Source organism: Trichechus manatus, unplaced genomic scaffold, assembly GCF_000243295.1.
Source record: "Trichechus manatus latirostris isolate Lorelei unplaced genomic scaffold, TriManLat1.0 scaffold00105, whole genome shotgun sequence".
In the NCBI taxonomy this organism is placed as follows: domain Eukaryota; kingdom Metazoa; phylum Chordata; class Mammalia; order Sirenia; family Trichechidae; genus Trichechus; species Trichechus manatus.
This window is the reverse complement of record NW_004444041.1, coordinates 435,787-452,735: the sequence shown is the minus strand read 5'-3', so window position 1 is coordinate 452,735 and position 16,949 is coordinate 435,787. Positions and strand designations below refer to the sequence as shown.

General features: G+C 34.7%; 1 protein-coding gene across 13 annotated transcripts in view; it reads right to left on the bottom strand.

Annotated features, from left to right (window-relative positions):
• Positions 1–16,949, bottom strand: part of SEC31A (SEC31 homolog A, COPII coat complex component) — a 64,926-nt gene that overhangs the window by 18,168 nt on the left and 29,809 nt on the right. For 5 of the 13 annotated variants that reach the window (XM_023737579.1, XM_023737578.1, XM_023737580.1 and 2 more), the window contains 9 exons: positions 14,666–14,741; positions 14,024–14,202; positions 12,581–12,707; positions 11,317–11,462; positions 8,739–8,912; positions 6,354–6,527; positions 3,434–3,526; positions 2,622–2,742; positions 683–1,024 (listed from right to left, as the gene is read on the bottom strand). In XM_023737579.1, the coding sequence (XP_023593347.1) occupies positions 683–1,024; positions 2,622–2,742; positions 3,434–3,526; positions 6,354–6,527; positions 8,739–8,912; positions 11,317–11,462; positions 12,581–12,707; positions 14,024–14,202; positions 14,666–14,741 (1,432 nt within the window). The remainder of the gene's footprint in view (positions 1–682; positions 1,025–2,621; positions 2,743–3,433; positions 3,527–6,353; positions 6,528–8,738; positions 8,913–11,316; positions 11,463–12,580; positions 12,708–14,023; positions 14,203–14,665; positions 14,742–16,949) is intronic. The other 8 variants (XM_023737581.1, XM_023737583.1, XM_023737584.1 and 5 more) reach the window with 5 other exon arrangements.

The window sequence follows — 16,949 nt, the reverse complement described above, 5'->3', positions numbered from 1 at the left end:
TAAAAACAATTTATAAAGTTATGATTTTAATTTGAAATGTTCATGTACAACTACAGTAAGGGATTAAAAAAAAAAAAAAGCCTAGAAATTTCCAGAATGCCCTAGAGGGCAGTATCACCCTAGTGGAGAATCACTGCACTATTGTACACTGACTTTCCACTGTCTTACAGGCTCTCTCTTTGTCCGAGTTGTGTTCTCTAATTTTTTTCTTATTGAGATCACTCCTTACCCTTACAAATATAAGTAATTATAAAATTTGTAAAGCCTCATTAAGACCCTGTACTGATTAATTTCCATGAATGAGTTTAAGCCACAGATAGTTTTATAAATGCAAAACTTCTCAATAAGAACACACTTTGCTCAGTAAAGAAATTAGTGTCAATTAAATCTGGTCCCAAACAGCAGTTAATTGCAATTAATTTCTTACCAGTTATTTTAGGTGCAGTGGCAGATAATACACTCTTACCCTTTTGGAGCTCTACAGCCTTCCTCATTTAGCAACTAAAGTTCATTACGGGAGAATCACACTTTTAGAAATACTTTTAGAATTAGTTCTAAAAACCCCATCAATACCTCACACTATTCAGTTTACAAACAGAGATAATTCTCCTCCATCCACCCATCCATCCATTCATGAAAATATAAAGGAAGTAGCCAAACCAAATCCCTTTCAAGCGCAGACCTGTTCTTTGGGACGCAGGCAGCTCACTGGCATCAGGCAGTGTACCTGTTGTTCCAGGAGGCAGTGCATAAGCTGAAGATGATGGTGGAGCTCCTGGTCCGCCATGCTGGAAGGATGCTCCAGAGGAAGGGGGAGGAGGGAAAGCAGCAGCAGGGCTGGAAGGAGGTGGAGAGACTTGGTGCTGTGCTGCATATAGCTGAGACTGCCCAGAATAGGAAGAAGCAGAAGATATGTAAGGGGTGTTAGGGTAAGTATTTGAAGCAGGAGGAGCGACAGGCTGCTGAGGTCGATACATTGCTGACCCCCCTGTTCCGAACGAATACTGCTGGGCTGGCTGATAAGCTACACCGAGGAGAAGAAACAGAAATTTTAATTAGTTACAAGTTTATTCAAGCACAAAAAAAAAAAAACAAAACGTTATCTCATTCCATGGAATTATTTTTAATCATTCTTCTTATAACAATAAGCTACAACCAAAAGCTAGTACTTATGTTTTTGATGGTTCAGATGCCCTAAATGTACTTAAAGTCATTAGGTCCAATATTTGAACACTGCCATCCCCAAGGTTGCTGCTGGCTATGAAAGTCTTTGAATCATCAGACCCAAGAAGTGTGAGACTAATCCTTTGAGATTTTCCTGTTCCTGTCAAAAAACTGTAGTGACACCTATTAGCCACCAGATGGAACAATGCTGGCATTACACATCCAAAGCACTCCCTTTACAGTAAAAGATTCTGTTTGGCTGTGGCTCAAAGCCTCCCCTCCATAAGAACTACAGGGTGAGAACTATTATTACAAATCAAGTATCTTCTCCAACATCCAACAGAGTCACCAGCTACTCAAATTCTGAGTTTGAACACAGTTCCAAACCACGAGTCAATGCTCTATGATCCCTGATAAAACAATTACTATATTAGACATACCACATGTAATTGGTTAGTAAGCAATCAGGCAGCAACTAATTTTTTAATGCAAAGAAGTAAACCCAGATTTAAAAAACCAGTTACTGTCAAATCAATTCTGACTCATGGCAACCCCATGTGTTTCAGAGTAGAACTGCGCTCCACAGGGTTTTCAATGGCTGTGATCTTTCAGAAGTACTGTAGATCACTAGGCCTTTCGTCCAAGGCACCCCCGATTCGAATACCCAAACTTTCGGTTAGTAGCCGAGCACGTCACCATTTGCACCACCCAGGGTCTCTGAATTCAGATTAGAGAGATCTTAATACCATCACATTCTGTGTGACCAGGGTAAGTATGAATCTCTACAGTGAATTTAGTAGAACTATACCTGTTTCCTATCAGTACTCTGAAGACAGAACTTTTACCTTAAGCACGAGTGAAAGGTTGCACCAAATTTGTATCCATGTTAAGTAAGAACATCCATTGTAACACAGAACATGCTAGTTTGGATTAGCTCTTACTAGACAGTGGCCTTTGTAGTAGTTATTCAGACATATCATTTTCCCCTGAGGGCTTATTATTCCCTCTCCATTTAAATTTCAAAATAGTGATCATTTCTTACTTTCCAAGTGAATACCTTCTTAAAAAAAAGAAAAAAAGTCCCCTAAGAGCATTTTTTCCAAAACTGGCTTGTGTCATTTTTCCTGAAGAATATGTATAAACAATTTCAAAAATTCTATTTTTTAATACCAAAATCATGGGACAATTGACTCTCTTTAACAGGTCTTAGCAATAATCCCAAGAACAAGAACCAACTGTTCTGAACAGACTGACTTAGGGCACTGCTTCTTATCAGCATGTTGGTTAGGCTGCCTTTTTGGGAAACCATGTTTCACTATAGCAGAATCCTATACAGAATGGTTCTTTCTTTATTTGTCAAATCTGATGTGACCATGGATTTGGAGCTTCAGAGTAAATGCTTACTACATTAGATAAGACCTGCTGCTATGAAAGGACTTCAGGGTCACGCTACTTACGCTGTGGCTGTGGATAAGGCGGTACCTGGGTGTGCATATGACCTGGAGATGTGGGCAGCTGAGCAGTATTTGGATTAACATTTCCATGCATTATGAAACCTGGAGGTGGAGGATTTTCTCCCTAGGAAATGAGAATATGGTAAGAAGGAGGATTACATTGGGAACCAGGAACTTTACCAGATGGACTTGTAATTTCCTAAATGGAATTCTTATGTTTATTTAAAAAAACAAAAAACTTTATTGCATTCTGCACATTCTATCTTCTTCAGAACACCACACTTCCTGAGCAACATATTTTGAGTGATTTTAAAGATAAGACAGGTCCAAAGTAATATCTGCAATGAATGGCAGTAGATGCTAACAGCCTCATAAGACTGAGTGTCAATGATATTCATAAGTCACCAGGGTTTTCCATCTCTAGTAAATCCCATCCACTAGTCCATAATCTGAAAATATAAGTATAAATGCCATAAAGGGAACTTTGACTTCTCTTCAATTTCTACAATGCACAAAAAAAAACCAAAAAAAACAAACAAAAAAAACTTCAGGGAAATCAGATTTTTAAACCATTGTTAGAATTTTGGTTGATGCTTTTCTAGCTCAAGTCAATTCAGAACTGCAAAAGGAGGAAGAGGGGTAAGGAAATGAATTAATTGTGCTAAAAACTGCTTCTTGCATCCTAAAAGCATTAAAATGCAATAAGCAGGCAGACAGGCTTGGAGAAAGGCAATTTGAGGAAGGAGGGTTAGTGAATATATACCTATATATAAATGAGCAGAATTCTGCTCAGAGAGGAATAATGAAGGATATACCTGTGTGTCAGAGGGAGAGGCTGCAGGTGGATGGCTGGGAAGGGCAGTAGGAGTTTTGTTACTCCAGGTAGTGACAGTAGGGGCAATTCTAACCTGAATTGAACAAAGAAATACCAATCACAGAAAATAAAAAATGAAAACATTAAAAGGAGGGGGAAAAAAAAAAAACCTAAAAAGTATTAGTTGCCAGATGCAAAGCAAAAAATAACAACAAGAAAGCATACATTAGTCAAGCAATTGCACTCAGGGTAGCTGGAATTTCCAAAGAAAAACATAACACTCAAACAAAAAGGAAGGGAGGGAGTAAGTGGAAAGTCAGTATGAAAACTTAAATCAAAGCACAAAGAACAATGCCATTCAAGTGTCAAGAATAAGGGGGAAAGCTAGGTTCTGTAAGTAGGGAAGGAAAGAATACATTCCAGAAAAAAAGATAATTGAGTAAAAAAGTGATTTTTAAAGCATTAACAGTATGCATGCTATCATTAGATCTGTAAACATATTGTTATTAGCTCCCTTTTCTGGATTTCATTAGAGCCACAAAAATCATATTAGTCTTATTTGAGGCTTAAAAATCACACAATCAGAGAATATTAAAGCTGAAAGGGCATAAAGCATCATCCAGCCTAATCCCCACCCTGTACCACTCGAGAAAACCAAGACCCAGAGAGTAAAGGGACTTGCCAAGGCCCGTACCACTCACTGAACTGATTCTAGGTCTCCTGATTCCTAAGCCAGTGTTTTCTACACCACACCATGTGGCTTGCCCTAGAGTCCAGTGGTTTTCAAGTTTTTTAAAAAATATTTTTGTCAAGTGAATCTTTGTTAAAACTCTTATATGTGCTTGTTGACGTGGGGATGGAACTCTTACTAATCTGGCCTCCCTTTCACCCCTCTACCCCTGCCTATAAACACAGTTTTAAAACCACAAGCCACTGCCCTCATTCATTCAACATATAATAAATGGTAATCAAGAAAATCACTATGATTTATTTTTCTTTTTTTAATATGTGTGACAAGTCAAAGTATAACAAAAGTCTTTTATTAATGTTTTTACCTTTCTCCAGAAAGACAGATAAAACCCAAGCACATAAAGAGTAAACATCCTCTTCTTCTAGAGATGTAGAGAATGCCTTGCTTCAGTACCCTGAGAGACAACGTGGTTTAACACAAGGTACTTGGGGGTTCTAATCCCAACTTGGCCATTAACAGACATGCAACACTGAGAAACTCAAGCTATGTGTCTTAAAACTCTGGTTGGTCATTTGACCTCCCTACTTCTAAATTTTTCTGACCAAGATATTATGTGCCCCACTTATTATGTCATAGACTTTTTAAGTCTAGTGTAAGCTCCATGGGGGGAAGGGGGCATTTAGTCCATTTTGTTCTCCAGTGTACCCTCAATAGCTAGAACAATGCCAGGCACTCACAGTAGGCATATTTATCAAATGAATAAAAAAATCAAAGTAGAGAATATTTTACATAGTTAAGCTATATTCAAATATAATCTAGCCTGATTAAGTACCAATCGAAAGTACAACAGACATAATTTTTTTTTTTTTTAGTTTTTCATGATTTTATATTTACTTTTGTTACAACCAATTGTAAAAGGACCCCACCAATCCTATCAGCAATTTGTTCTATTTTAAAATAGGCAGATTACCTCTTTACCATGTTATCAATCAGGACCATTTGTTACTTATGAAAGAATACTTTTCATTTTAGAACATGAAGGTTATCTACTGGTTTCTAAATGAAATAGTGAAAGACAATAAGAGGCTACACTTTATGCCACTAAGCTTTTGGTAATTTTAGTACACTAAAACATTTCTTCTACACTATTTTCTTCAACGGGGGCAGCTATCTCTAAAAATTTTTTCACTAAATTTTATTTTTTAAAAAGTTCTTAATTTTCAAAGTCCTAAATCCATAAAGAAACAATTTAAAAACAACATAAAATGTTTTAAAGATAAACATTTCTGGGCAGTAACATTCCTTTCCTTCTACTTGTCTATACTTTCTCAATCATGTACAGTGAATATATGTTACTTTTATAATTTGGGAAAATGCTTTTTAAAAATCATGATTACAGGTACTATCAACTCAGAGTAAAATCCTCCAATTTTCTGCAAAGACACTTATGTAAGATTATGTATCTTAAAATACCATAGCAGAAACTAATAAATTCAAAAGACTAGAGAAAATAACTGATTGACAATGACACAATAAATATCAATAACCTCTTTATTTCTTGCTATGACTTGCTTTTTTTTTCACATTCCCCATGACCTACAACTTCATAAACCTTGGGTCAATTACTTCCCTCTAACACCCAAAGACAAGATTTGTACCCTGGCAACTCTTTACTATTCTGATAAAGAAGACACACTAAACCAATGTTAATGATTTAGAAAAAGAATACTCAAAAAAGACTATTTTCTAAAATTAACTAAATCACCCACAAGATTGTTCCTGTTATTTACTTACCGCTTGTTAAATCAATCATATAGTAGATGTTTCAAGAATATTATGTATAAGGAAAAATTAAGTGATGGAAAAATAAGGTGAAATCTCCCTAGAAAGTTAAAAATTCATTTATATTTAAGATATAATCTGCTTGACCAGATTAAAAGGATGATTTAGAAAGGCAGATCATAAATACTATTTTTATGAATCTAGAAAGTACACCTACTAAAACAATATGATGTCTAGCTTTTAGCATATCAGAGAAGGTCTTGTGTCCAATAATCTAAAACCATCACTTTCAATGTTGTTGGTTATTGTTAGGTGCTGTCGAGTCGGTTCTGACTCATAGTGACACTATGTACAATAGAGTGCAATGTTTTCCAGTCCTATGCCATTCTTACAACCATCGAATAGAAATACATAAATGTCCCCACTTCATCTGGGCCAGGTCACTCACATGAGGATAATATTGTTGAGCTGGAACTCTTGGCATCTGTGTGTGGCCAGCAGTTGGTCCAGGCCTGCCCTTGGGCAGCTGGTGCCTCTCGTAAGGAATTTTGGGCGTTTCGTGTCTTGGTACAGGCTCTCCTTGTGCTCTACAAAGTCTGTCACGAAGCTGCACAATATTTGCCTATAAAGAAGCAATGGAAGAAAACAAAGCAGATCGTTGCGGTTCACCTAACTATATGACAGCATGATGGTTTTCTGAAAGTAAAATAAAGAGATCATTCAAGAGACCCCATTTCGTTCATATGCTCAACGTTCATGGTTACAAATATTCAAGAATGACCTTGAATTTGTAATTTAACTGAGGCAGAAATCTGAATTATGCCCACTGCATGGTTGGTATGCAAGGTCAAAGTCTTCTGTTGTTTTCTTGTGGTTTGAATAATTCTTGCAAAACACACACGTAATTAAACAACAAAAACACAGCTTTCTTTTTAGGTCCCAAAAGAGAACCAACTGCTAAAGATGGTGATGGAAGAAAATGGTTATATAAGACAGAGATGGAATTTAAAAAGAGATGTTTGAAATAAACTAAAAGAGTAAGATGTTAAACTCAGGGTAGCTTGCAATGTGATAAAATGTTTCAGCAAGAATTGATTTTAGTATTTTTAAAATTTTTCTACTGCTATAAATTCATTATACATTTAAAGGGTCTGTAAAAAACACAACATATCATAGCAGACTGACGGCAGAAGCAGATCTGTAAATCCAGCTGTCCTCTACTAACCCAGACATTAAAAAAGACTTGCAAAAATGTAAAATAATGCCATTCTTCTCACTAATTTTTGTTTTAGAAAAAATAGTTTTTTCATAAAAATATTTACATTAACATATAATTGGTTTATTATTGCTATTTTTAAAAATCAATTAATAAACACTTATTCAAAACTTCAAAAAAAAGTTTGAAGGGTCATTTAAACTTTTTAGGCATACTTTACAGCTTCATGGGGGAGAATTATAGGCTAGAATGATATGTTCTTTAGAAGTCCAAAGAAAAGCAAGAAGAATAACATACAGAAAAATGTATGTGGTTATAAAAGGTACTAAAAATAAGGGTTAGAGGGTCTTAAGGTGTTACGATAAAGGGTCTTATATCTCAATATAATAATGAAACTTCATTAAGTAAAAAGAAGTCTTAAAAAATCACTATGCTAACATCACCATAAACAAAAAGACTATGTTTCTATCCTACCTAATATTCTTATTAACAATTTAGAAAGATACAAGCTGAAGTCAACAGCTAAGTGTATACAAAACCAACTAGAGAGCCATGCCACCATAGTCCTAGAGCACATAAGCATTTTTACTCAAGGTTTAGACAGAATTGATAGAAAATAAAATTTGTTGATAATTCTCTAGAACTGACAAAACACTGAAAACACATGACTAAAATAAATCTATTAAAAACAGAATAAAGCTAATAATAAAAATAATGAAACAAGAAAATATATGCAAGGCTCAAAAGCAAGCTCGATCAGACACATAATACACTGACCAGATATAAATATCATACCTGCAGAAAAGTCTCCACAAATCTCACCCCAACTCCTACCCACGCTCCATTACCAGGGTTAAGTTCCCCTCTTCTGGGTGCTCCCATGGCACCACTACCTCTATCATAGTAATTATCACACTTTCGGATTTCCCAGGTTTACTTGTCTATAGCCATCCTGCATTTGTAAGCTCCCTGAGGGGCAAGTATCTTGGCAATCTTGTTCATTGCTATATGCCCAGCCACTTGCTGAACTGAATTAAACTGAAATAAATATCATGAAAAAGTCTGAGTTTCATTATATACTAAATAAGTACAATAAATTAGAAATGAAATGTAGTTCCCTCTGCATTGAATACTTTAAAAATATACTTGCCCATGGACAGTATAATAATGAAATGGCATATAGGATGAACTTCTTCATTAACACCTGGGCTGGCACATGTGGCAATTTAAAAATCACATCATGCAACACAACCCCATTTGTTCAATTAAGCATCAACGTTTATAGCTTTCTAACATAAACGATTCCTACAACAAACCTTATATGCAGAAACAGCATTTGGCTTAAGAGACAAAAAGCTTTTTTTTTTTAATCATTTACTTTCCTCAAACACTATGCTCCTTAGTAAACAGCGATCTCTTAGATTATAAGAACAACTTAACTCTCTGGGCACACCTAAAATGATCGCTGAAGAACAGCCAATAACATTCACCTAGAGTTAGGCGATAGAAATTCAACTGCTCCAAAACATTCCTCTATTATGTTTATGTCTAATACCAAGTACTATCTACTGGATTCATACACTAAAAGAAAGAAGAAAAATTGCCAATTCTAATTACCTGGTTGGTGTTTTCAGGAAGAAAAGCCAGGGCTGCAGCAATACTGCCCTGAGCTGCTAACAAACTGGCATACTGACTCATCTTCTCAGCCAAAAGTACACCTACAGTACTAGTGTCCATGGTTTGAGTGAGTTGTACAGCTTTTCGCAGGATGACGACTTTCTCGATCAGATCCTAAATGAGGGGGAAAAGAAAAGATTGTCTGAAACAGAGATATTGAGACCGTGTGTATATAAAACAAAAAAGTAGGAAAAGCTAAAGAAAAGAGTTACTAAAAATTTCCAAAACCTACTAAAAGTACAATAACTACAACAAAAAGGCAAATAATCCAATTAAAAAAATGGGCAAAGAACTTGAACAGATAATTTCCTCAAAGAAGATGTACAAATGGCCAATAAGCACAGGAAAAGATTTTCAACATCATTAGTCATTAGGGAAATTACAAACCAGAAAATCAAAACAGAACACAGCAAATCACAACCACACTAAGACACCACCTCACCACCTCTCAGAAACCAAAAAACCAAATCCGTTGCCGTCGAGTCGAGTCTGACTTATAGCGACCGTATAGGACAGAGTGGAACTGCCCTATACAGTTTCCAAGGAGCGGATGGTGGATTCAATCTGCCAACTTCTTGGTCAGCAGCCAAGCTCTTAACAACTGTGCCAGCAGGGCGCCTCATCCTCTCTAGGATGGCTATTATCCAAAAATTTAAAAATAAATAAATAAGGGAAAACAACAAGTGTTGGCAATGACATGGAGAAATTAGAACCCTAGTGTATTGCTGGAGGAATGCAGAATGGTGCAGCCACTGTGGAAAACAGTTTGGCGGTTCCTCAAAAAGTTAAACATAGAGTGCAAGGACAAGGCGGCAGGAGGGGACAGGAAAGCTGGACAAATAGAAATGGGGAACCCAAGGTCGAGAAGGGAAGAGTGTTGACACGTCGCAGGATTGGCAACCAATGCCACAAAACAATATGTGTATTGTTTAATAAGAAACTAATTTGTTCTATAAACCTTCATCTAAAGCACAATTAAAAAAAAAAAAAAGAAATGGGGCTATGTATGAGGGTGATTAAAAAAAAAAAAAAAGTTAAACATAGAATTACCATATAACCCAGCAATTTCACTCCTATGTATATATCTAAAAGAACTGAAACCAGGGACTCAAAGACATACTCCTACATCAATGTTCATAGCAGCATTATTCACAATAGTTAAAAGGTGGACAAACTCAAATGTCCATCAACAGATGAACAGATAAACAATGGAATATTATTCAGCCGTAAAGAGAAATGAAGTTCTTGATACATGCTGCAACACAGATTAACTCTGAAAACATTATGCTAAGTGAAATGAGCTAGACCCAAAGGACAAATGTATGATCCCACTTGGATGAAATATCTAGAGCAGACAAATGCATAGAGACAAGAGTTTTATTAGTGGTTACCAGGTGCTGGGGAGAGGAGGAATGAGAATTATTGCTGAAGGGATACTGAGTTTCTGTTTGGGGTGATGGAAAACTTTTGGAAATGGATAATGGTGATGATTGTACAACATGGTGAATGTAATTAACGTCACTGAATTACACACTTAAAAACAATTAAAATGGCAAAATTTATGTTATATATATTTTACCACAGTAAAAAAAAAAGTATAGTACCTATTATCCCTCTTCGAAAGGTCCAGAATAGTTCACCTCTATTTAGGTATTTAAAACAAGAGGAAGGCCTCTTACTCATCAATAAGGCATAGGTTACCATCTTCTCCTAAACATCTTTCAACTGCTAGACACCTGTCTTGTGAGCTAAAACAGGCAAATATCCATTTGAACCAAGTGATAAGTAAAAGTCTGAAGGCAGCAAGCAGGTTCCAGCAGGTATAGGAGGAACTGTGAGTGAAAACATTGTATTGTCCATACTATAAAAATCTTCCTACTCTGAAGTGACCCACAGACAAAGGCACATGACTTTTGTCTAAATGGGCTTACCATTTAACCTGAAATTTTTCATGTTGTTCTTAAATACCAACTCTTACTGTAGTATACAGATTCATAAGTGTGAAACAAGTGTGTTTTTCCCCCAGAAGCACTTAGCAGGAAAACCGTGATTTCCTACTTGGTTTTCTGCTTTAATAAAAGACCTTTAAAGCAACAACTCTACTGAGAAAATCTCCTTCCGAAAAGAAAAAGGAAGTATTACGCTGAAATATGATATTATGCCTCCCACTCCTTACCCCACATTGCTTCTTCCCTTAACCCAGGCAAGTAGGGTCACTAGAAGCAGAAAGAGGAACAGGAAGGGGGTGGGGGGTAAACCCTTGCGCTGTTCTTAGTGCCTTACTGCCTACTTCCCCCCAACAAACTGCCAAACCACAACCTCAATCTCACAAACTGCTGCAACACCATTTCAAAAGATGATACATATAATTATCTAGAAAAAGAACTTCTAGAACGTAACTTATTAGCAGTGCAAGCAATGAAGTTCTAGAACAAATAAACTTCTAGAATATAACTTGATTGTATGTAGGCAGAAAGAACACTAAAAACTAAGTACCTTTTGTTTCAAAGATACTAACCTGAAGGGACAAGGGGTTGCTTCCATCTTGAGCTTTAGTCCAACAAGCAACTAGTTTCTCTACATTCCCTGCACAAATATAGCAGAGACATGCCTGAGTCTGCAGGAGGCTATCACCTTCACTTTCAAGCCTGGTTCCCAAAAGATCTATAGATCAAAAGGAAAACAAAATGAGATTATACTCAAGGCAATCTATATATGAGGTCACGAGCAGCCTAATAGTAATTTCAGAAGTACGGATTAAACTTCACAACCAATGAATAACAAGGAGAAACAAAATCACTGTCACACAGTAAATGCTCAGTAAATACTTCTTTGCTAAATGAATAGAAGTGGGTGACAAATTGTATATAATAAACTATTTCATCAGATTCTACACTTAGCTGTATAACTGATTTCTGACAGCTATATTTAAAAAATAAAAAGGAACAATATGTAAGAAAAAACCCTAATAACATTTCATTCCATTTCATCACATCACATGTTTTCATAAACAGCAGACTGAAACTCAGCACATTTGAAATAAACCACCAAATGACAGCTAGGTCTACTAGAAATTATTTATGATTAAAACAGTTACTATCATGTAATTTTTGTATCCTCATAATACTTTCAAGCTAGCAAATGACTGTTTTCATACTAGCAGCCTTACAGCTCCTTTTTGCAAATAATGAATATTTATTCCTTAGCCACCAGTTTAGTCATGACCTTTAATGGTAATTTCTACTCCAATGTTATAATTACTACTTTTATCACTGCTGTTGTTAGTTGCCATAGAGTCAGCCCCCGACTCATGGCAACCCTATGCATAACAGAACAAAATGCTGCCTCGTCCTGAGCCATCCCCATGATCGATTGCTGATCAGAACACTGTGATCTAGAGTTTTCATTGGCTGATTTTTTTAAAGTAGATTGCTGGGCTTTTCTTCCTTGTTTGTCTCAAACTAACACTTATTAACTGAGAGCTGTTTATTATGCAACATTTTACAAATGAGTAAACTGAGGATCAAAAAGTAATTTTTCCTAGGTCATACAGTTAACTACAGGCAAGGACAAGATCCAATCCTGGTCTGTCTGAAACCCAAATCATTAAACAATATTTTTACAAATAATGAATAGGTATGGAGAAGTAATGTATTTAACAATTCTGATAAAAGTATTCAAATGATAACTTTTTTTTATTTGTAATTAGTAGCTTAACAAAAATGTCTGAAATACACCATGCCATATTTGTAATGTATTAAATGTAAAATTCATTTTCTTACCACAGAGGGCTGAAAATTCATCTGGTTTAGCATAAGTCAATATGGCAGCTAAAGCCTCTCTCCAGTTGTTAAGGTCACAAGACTCAACAATCTCTTTCCAGTTCTTCATCACCACTGCAGTGATCAGCTTGGGAAAGTAAAACAAAACGATAAGAATTAAAGTCTTTTATATATTAATAAAAATTTTAACTGTGGCTAATTAATCCTATCTTTTAAAACTGTTACTCAGAGTATTTTATGCAGAATAAACCAGCAGCAAAGTGTAGTATATCTTTGAACCAACTGAAATAATAGATGGTATTATTTTTCTTTCTTCACCAAAAAAAGAACCCCACACAAACATTTATAAAGTGCTGAGAAGGAAAAGTAAGAATTAGCTTTATCAAGAAGGAGACTACACTGCAGGCCAAGGGAACAACAGATGCAGAGTCCTGATGGAGAAAGGAACAAGGAATGTGTGAGAAACTGAAAGACAGGCAGTGTGGCGAAAATACAACAGGGGTGGGAGTGACATGAGATGAGGCTGGGGAGGCTGATAGGAACTCAATGCTGGTGGGACTGACTACTGGTATAACTACAGAAAGTGATTTAATAATACCAAACAGGAGCCATAAAAATGTTCAAACCCTCTGCCCCAGAAATTCCACTCCTAAGAATTCAGCCTAATTCAACAATCACAAATTTCCATAAATCTTTAGGTACAAACCAAAAAAAAAAACAACAACAAAAAAAAACCACTGCTGTTGAGCCAATTCCGACTCATAACGACCCTACAGGACAGAGCAGAACTGCCCCATAGGGTTTCCAAGGAGCAGCTGGTGGATTCAAACTGCCGACCTTTTGGTTAGCAGCCAAGTTTTTAACTACTGTGCCCAGGAAGGTGTTTATCACTGTGTTATCTATATTAAGAAAATATTGGAAACTAAACATCTAAATACAAGGGAATACAACCTTACTATAGAATATTACAGAGCAATTTAAAATTTTTGTAAGAACTTTTACTGATGTCAGAAAATGCTTACAATGTAATTAACAATATCAAGAAACAAAACCACACACACACATATATGATCCTGATTCTGATTAAAAAAAGTTCTACAAATACAAAGTAGTATGGAAGGATCTACACCAATCTGATGGCAGAATTAAGGAACGTTAAAACTTTTATCTTTAAATTTTTCTATGCTTTAACTTTTCTACAATGAAATAAAAAAAATATTTTAAATTATATATGCAAAAGACAAAAATTAGAATAATCACACCAAAATGCCAACAATAACTATTTCTGGGTCACGAAATTATGAATGAACTTTTGGTCTTTACCGTTTTCTGTATTTCAATTTTTTATAATAAGTATATTGCTTTTATAATCAGAAAAATAAATATGATTATCAGTTCAATAGTTTAAAAATAAACTGTTGGTTTATCTTTAAAATAACATACCCTGGTAATTTTGCTTTGGGATTTTGCAAAGTATTTTTTCTGGGTTCGAGCCAGGAGTTCTTGTCCACCTGCTATGGCCAATATAATGGCATCTGCCATGCGATTATCATGTAAACAAAGGTCAACGGCACTCTCAAAATTACCCATCAGTAAAGCCTGAGTAATTAAACCATCAATATCTGCAACAAGGAGATATAATACATCCAAGTTAAATAAGGTTTTTTTGTTACCAAGAAAAAAAAGTTAAAAAAAAAAAAACACTACACGCACACACACACAACAGAGAACACAATGCTAATTTCTGAATAATATTAATGGTTGATTAATTTCCAAAAGAAGCTGCTGATATTTATAGAAGAGATCTATGGGAATATACTGAGATATATGTAAAACAACATGTTTTCCAGAGTGCTTAAATTGGATTAATAAAGATCACTACACAGTTTCTATCACTTAGGTCTGACAGAAACACACCACCATTTCCAGGGCTCTGATTACATATACTAAATACTGACTGAATTCTTCTTTATCAACTTTCTACCATCTATGACAAAACATTTCTAACTTAAATTTAGGGATTATTTGTTATGCTTTCAACTGGTTTAAAAAAAAAGAAAGAAATCAACACCGACAGGTACTTACCCCCACTGACGGAAATATTAAATGTTCCTCCAGCTGAGGGTAAAAATTCAGATTCTTGTTTTTCTTCTTTAATTCTCTAAAGAAATGGAAAGGGTAGAAATTTAGCTAGAATAAAACTATGAAATCATTTACTGGTAAAACAAATCTATATATGATTATTCACCTACTGACTAGACGACACGTTACGTTACTCCAGAAAAGTTCTCAGATCCAAGTTTTCACTAAGGTATATAACAACTTCCCTAAGTATTAATTCCCATCATATAATCATAAATAAAATACAAGGTCATCAGAAATAATGTTAAACAAATTTAAGTGTAAAGAAAAAAAAATTTAAGTGAACGTGTCCATTACTGGTAGCCCAGAAATTATTTAAGCTGAAGAATCTTTGTTTTCTAAGATACATCAATTAAGAGTGGCTTGAAATGTGCAAAATGTACATTTTTTAATTACACTGTATTTAGATTTTAGAACAACCCTGCTTCTACACATTTAAAAATTCCTATGCACTAAGTTTAGTTATAAGGTCTTTTTATTTTAATTGAATCAGTCATGAAAAAAAATCACCAGATGTCCTTGGTATATTAGCAGTACAAACAGATTGCTTATGAATATACTCAAATTCAATTATACATTGTGTTCTAATTAGTCATACCTGGAACAGTAAGAAAGTCTAGAAACAATATGTGTAACTCTGCTATCAATTTCTGAGACTACTTACAAGACTGATTAAAAATAAATTCAGTATTTTCTTTCTTCAGAAAAAAACAAAGATAATGGAGGCATTTCACTGGCAAATATTTTAAATGCTTTCTCTTTCACACACAGAAATTCAAAAGACAAAAAAAAAATTACCAAAAAGGTTAGAAATTTTTAAATAATAATTTAGCTCTCCTGCGTTAGATAAAATACCTTCTGTGCTTGTGTTATTTACACATCTGAATGTAAGCTCCTAGTATTCAACATCGGGGCATTTTTGGATAGGGGAATTTTAGTGCACAGCATCGACGGTAAATAATGCCTAATTAATTAGCATTGATCATTATAGAAGAACGACTATAACTCGAATTCCATTTCCCCAAGTAAAGAGAAGCATTTAGGAATTTATCAACTTAAGTAGAAAAACTGACAATATTAAGTTATTCACATTAAAGAATACATCAGAGACAGTGATCTGATTATATTCACTAACAATTAAAAAGTACTTTTCCTTTTTTTAACAGTATTTTTCAAATTTGCTTTCTAAAAACAACAAACCTTTATGGATTTCTGAAATATACATAATAAAGCCCAGAATGCCACAATTTATTATGTACTGAATACCTTTTAATACGTAAGCTACTATGTTTGATAAACAAATAATAGTCCCATTAAGGAGAAAATTTTTTCTCTGAAACTACACATTGATGACTACTGTTTTTATAAATACCTATTACTATTAAATTTATGAGTGTATTCTCTAATGTTCCTCTATTTGATAACACAGTTAATCTAACTGTATATAATTGAAAGTACATTCTTTCAATTTAACTAACTTTCTTTTAACTAATATAGTTAAAATTTTTAGCAAGATTTTATCCCTATCTTTTGTTCCTTTGTTAAATAAATGCTAGAAGTTCTACTTCTTAAGGAAAATGTTTTTTATAATCATATTGTGACAGTTTAAATTTACTGATGAATTATTTTTATAATTTAATAAAACATTTTAAGAAATATTCGAGAAGTCAGGATATCCCCGTACCACAAAGAACAATGAAAAAGTCAAAGGTGAGATGCGAAACAAGAACTTGATGATCACTTTCCCAAGATGAAATGCCATTGAGAAAGTAAGAAAAGGAAGTTACATATTAGTGGTTTAAAAAAAAAAGAAAACAGAAAATTAAAAGGAAAAAATTAATGAGATAACTCTGTGTTCAAGGACTCTTTTTAACTACAAAATTGCCAAATAGAACTCAGGACTAGTTTTTAGCAAATCATGACAGATCAGTGAACCATTCGTAAGACTCAAAGCTTAGGACTAATTCAGAAACCTATGCCACTCAGAGTGGGCCCTAAATATTACTGTGTCAAGAAGAAAACATTAACTTTACATGCAATGTAATGTGGATTTCCAAATAAAATCTTTTTTCAGTTTGACATCCTGATATTTATCCACCAAATAAAGTCCAACTCACCTCAACTGTTAATTTTAAAACATCTAATCCAGAAGCTAGGTCAAAAAACTAAAGCATTTGGAGATGATACTTCTGTCAGTTTAGGTAATAGATTCCTACCACAGCCATCT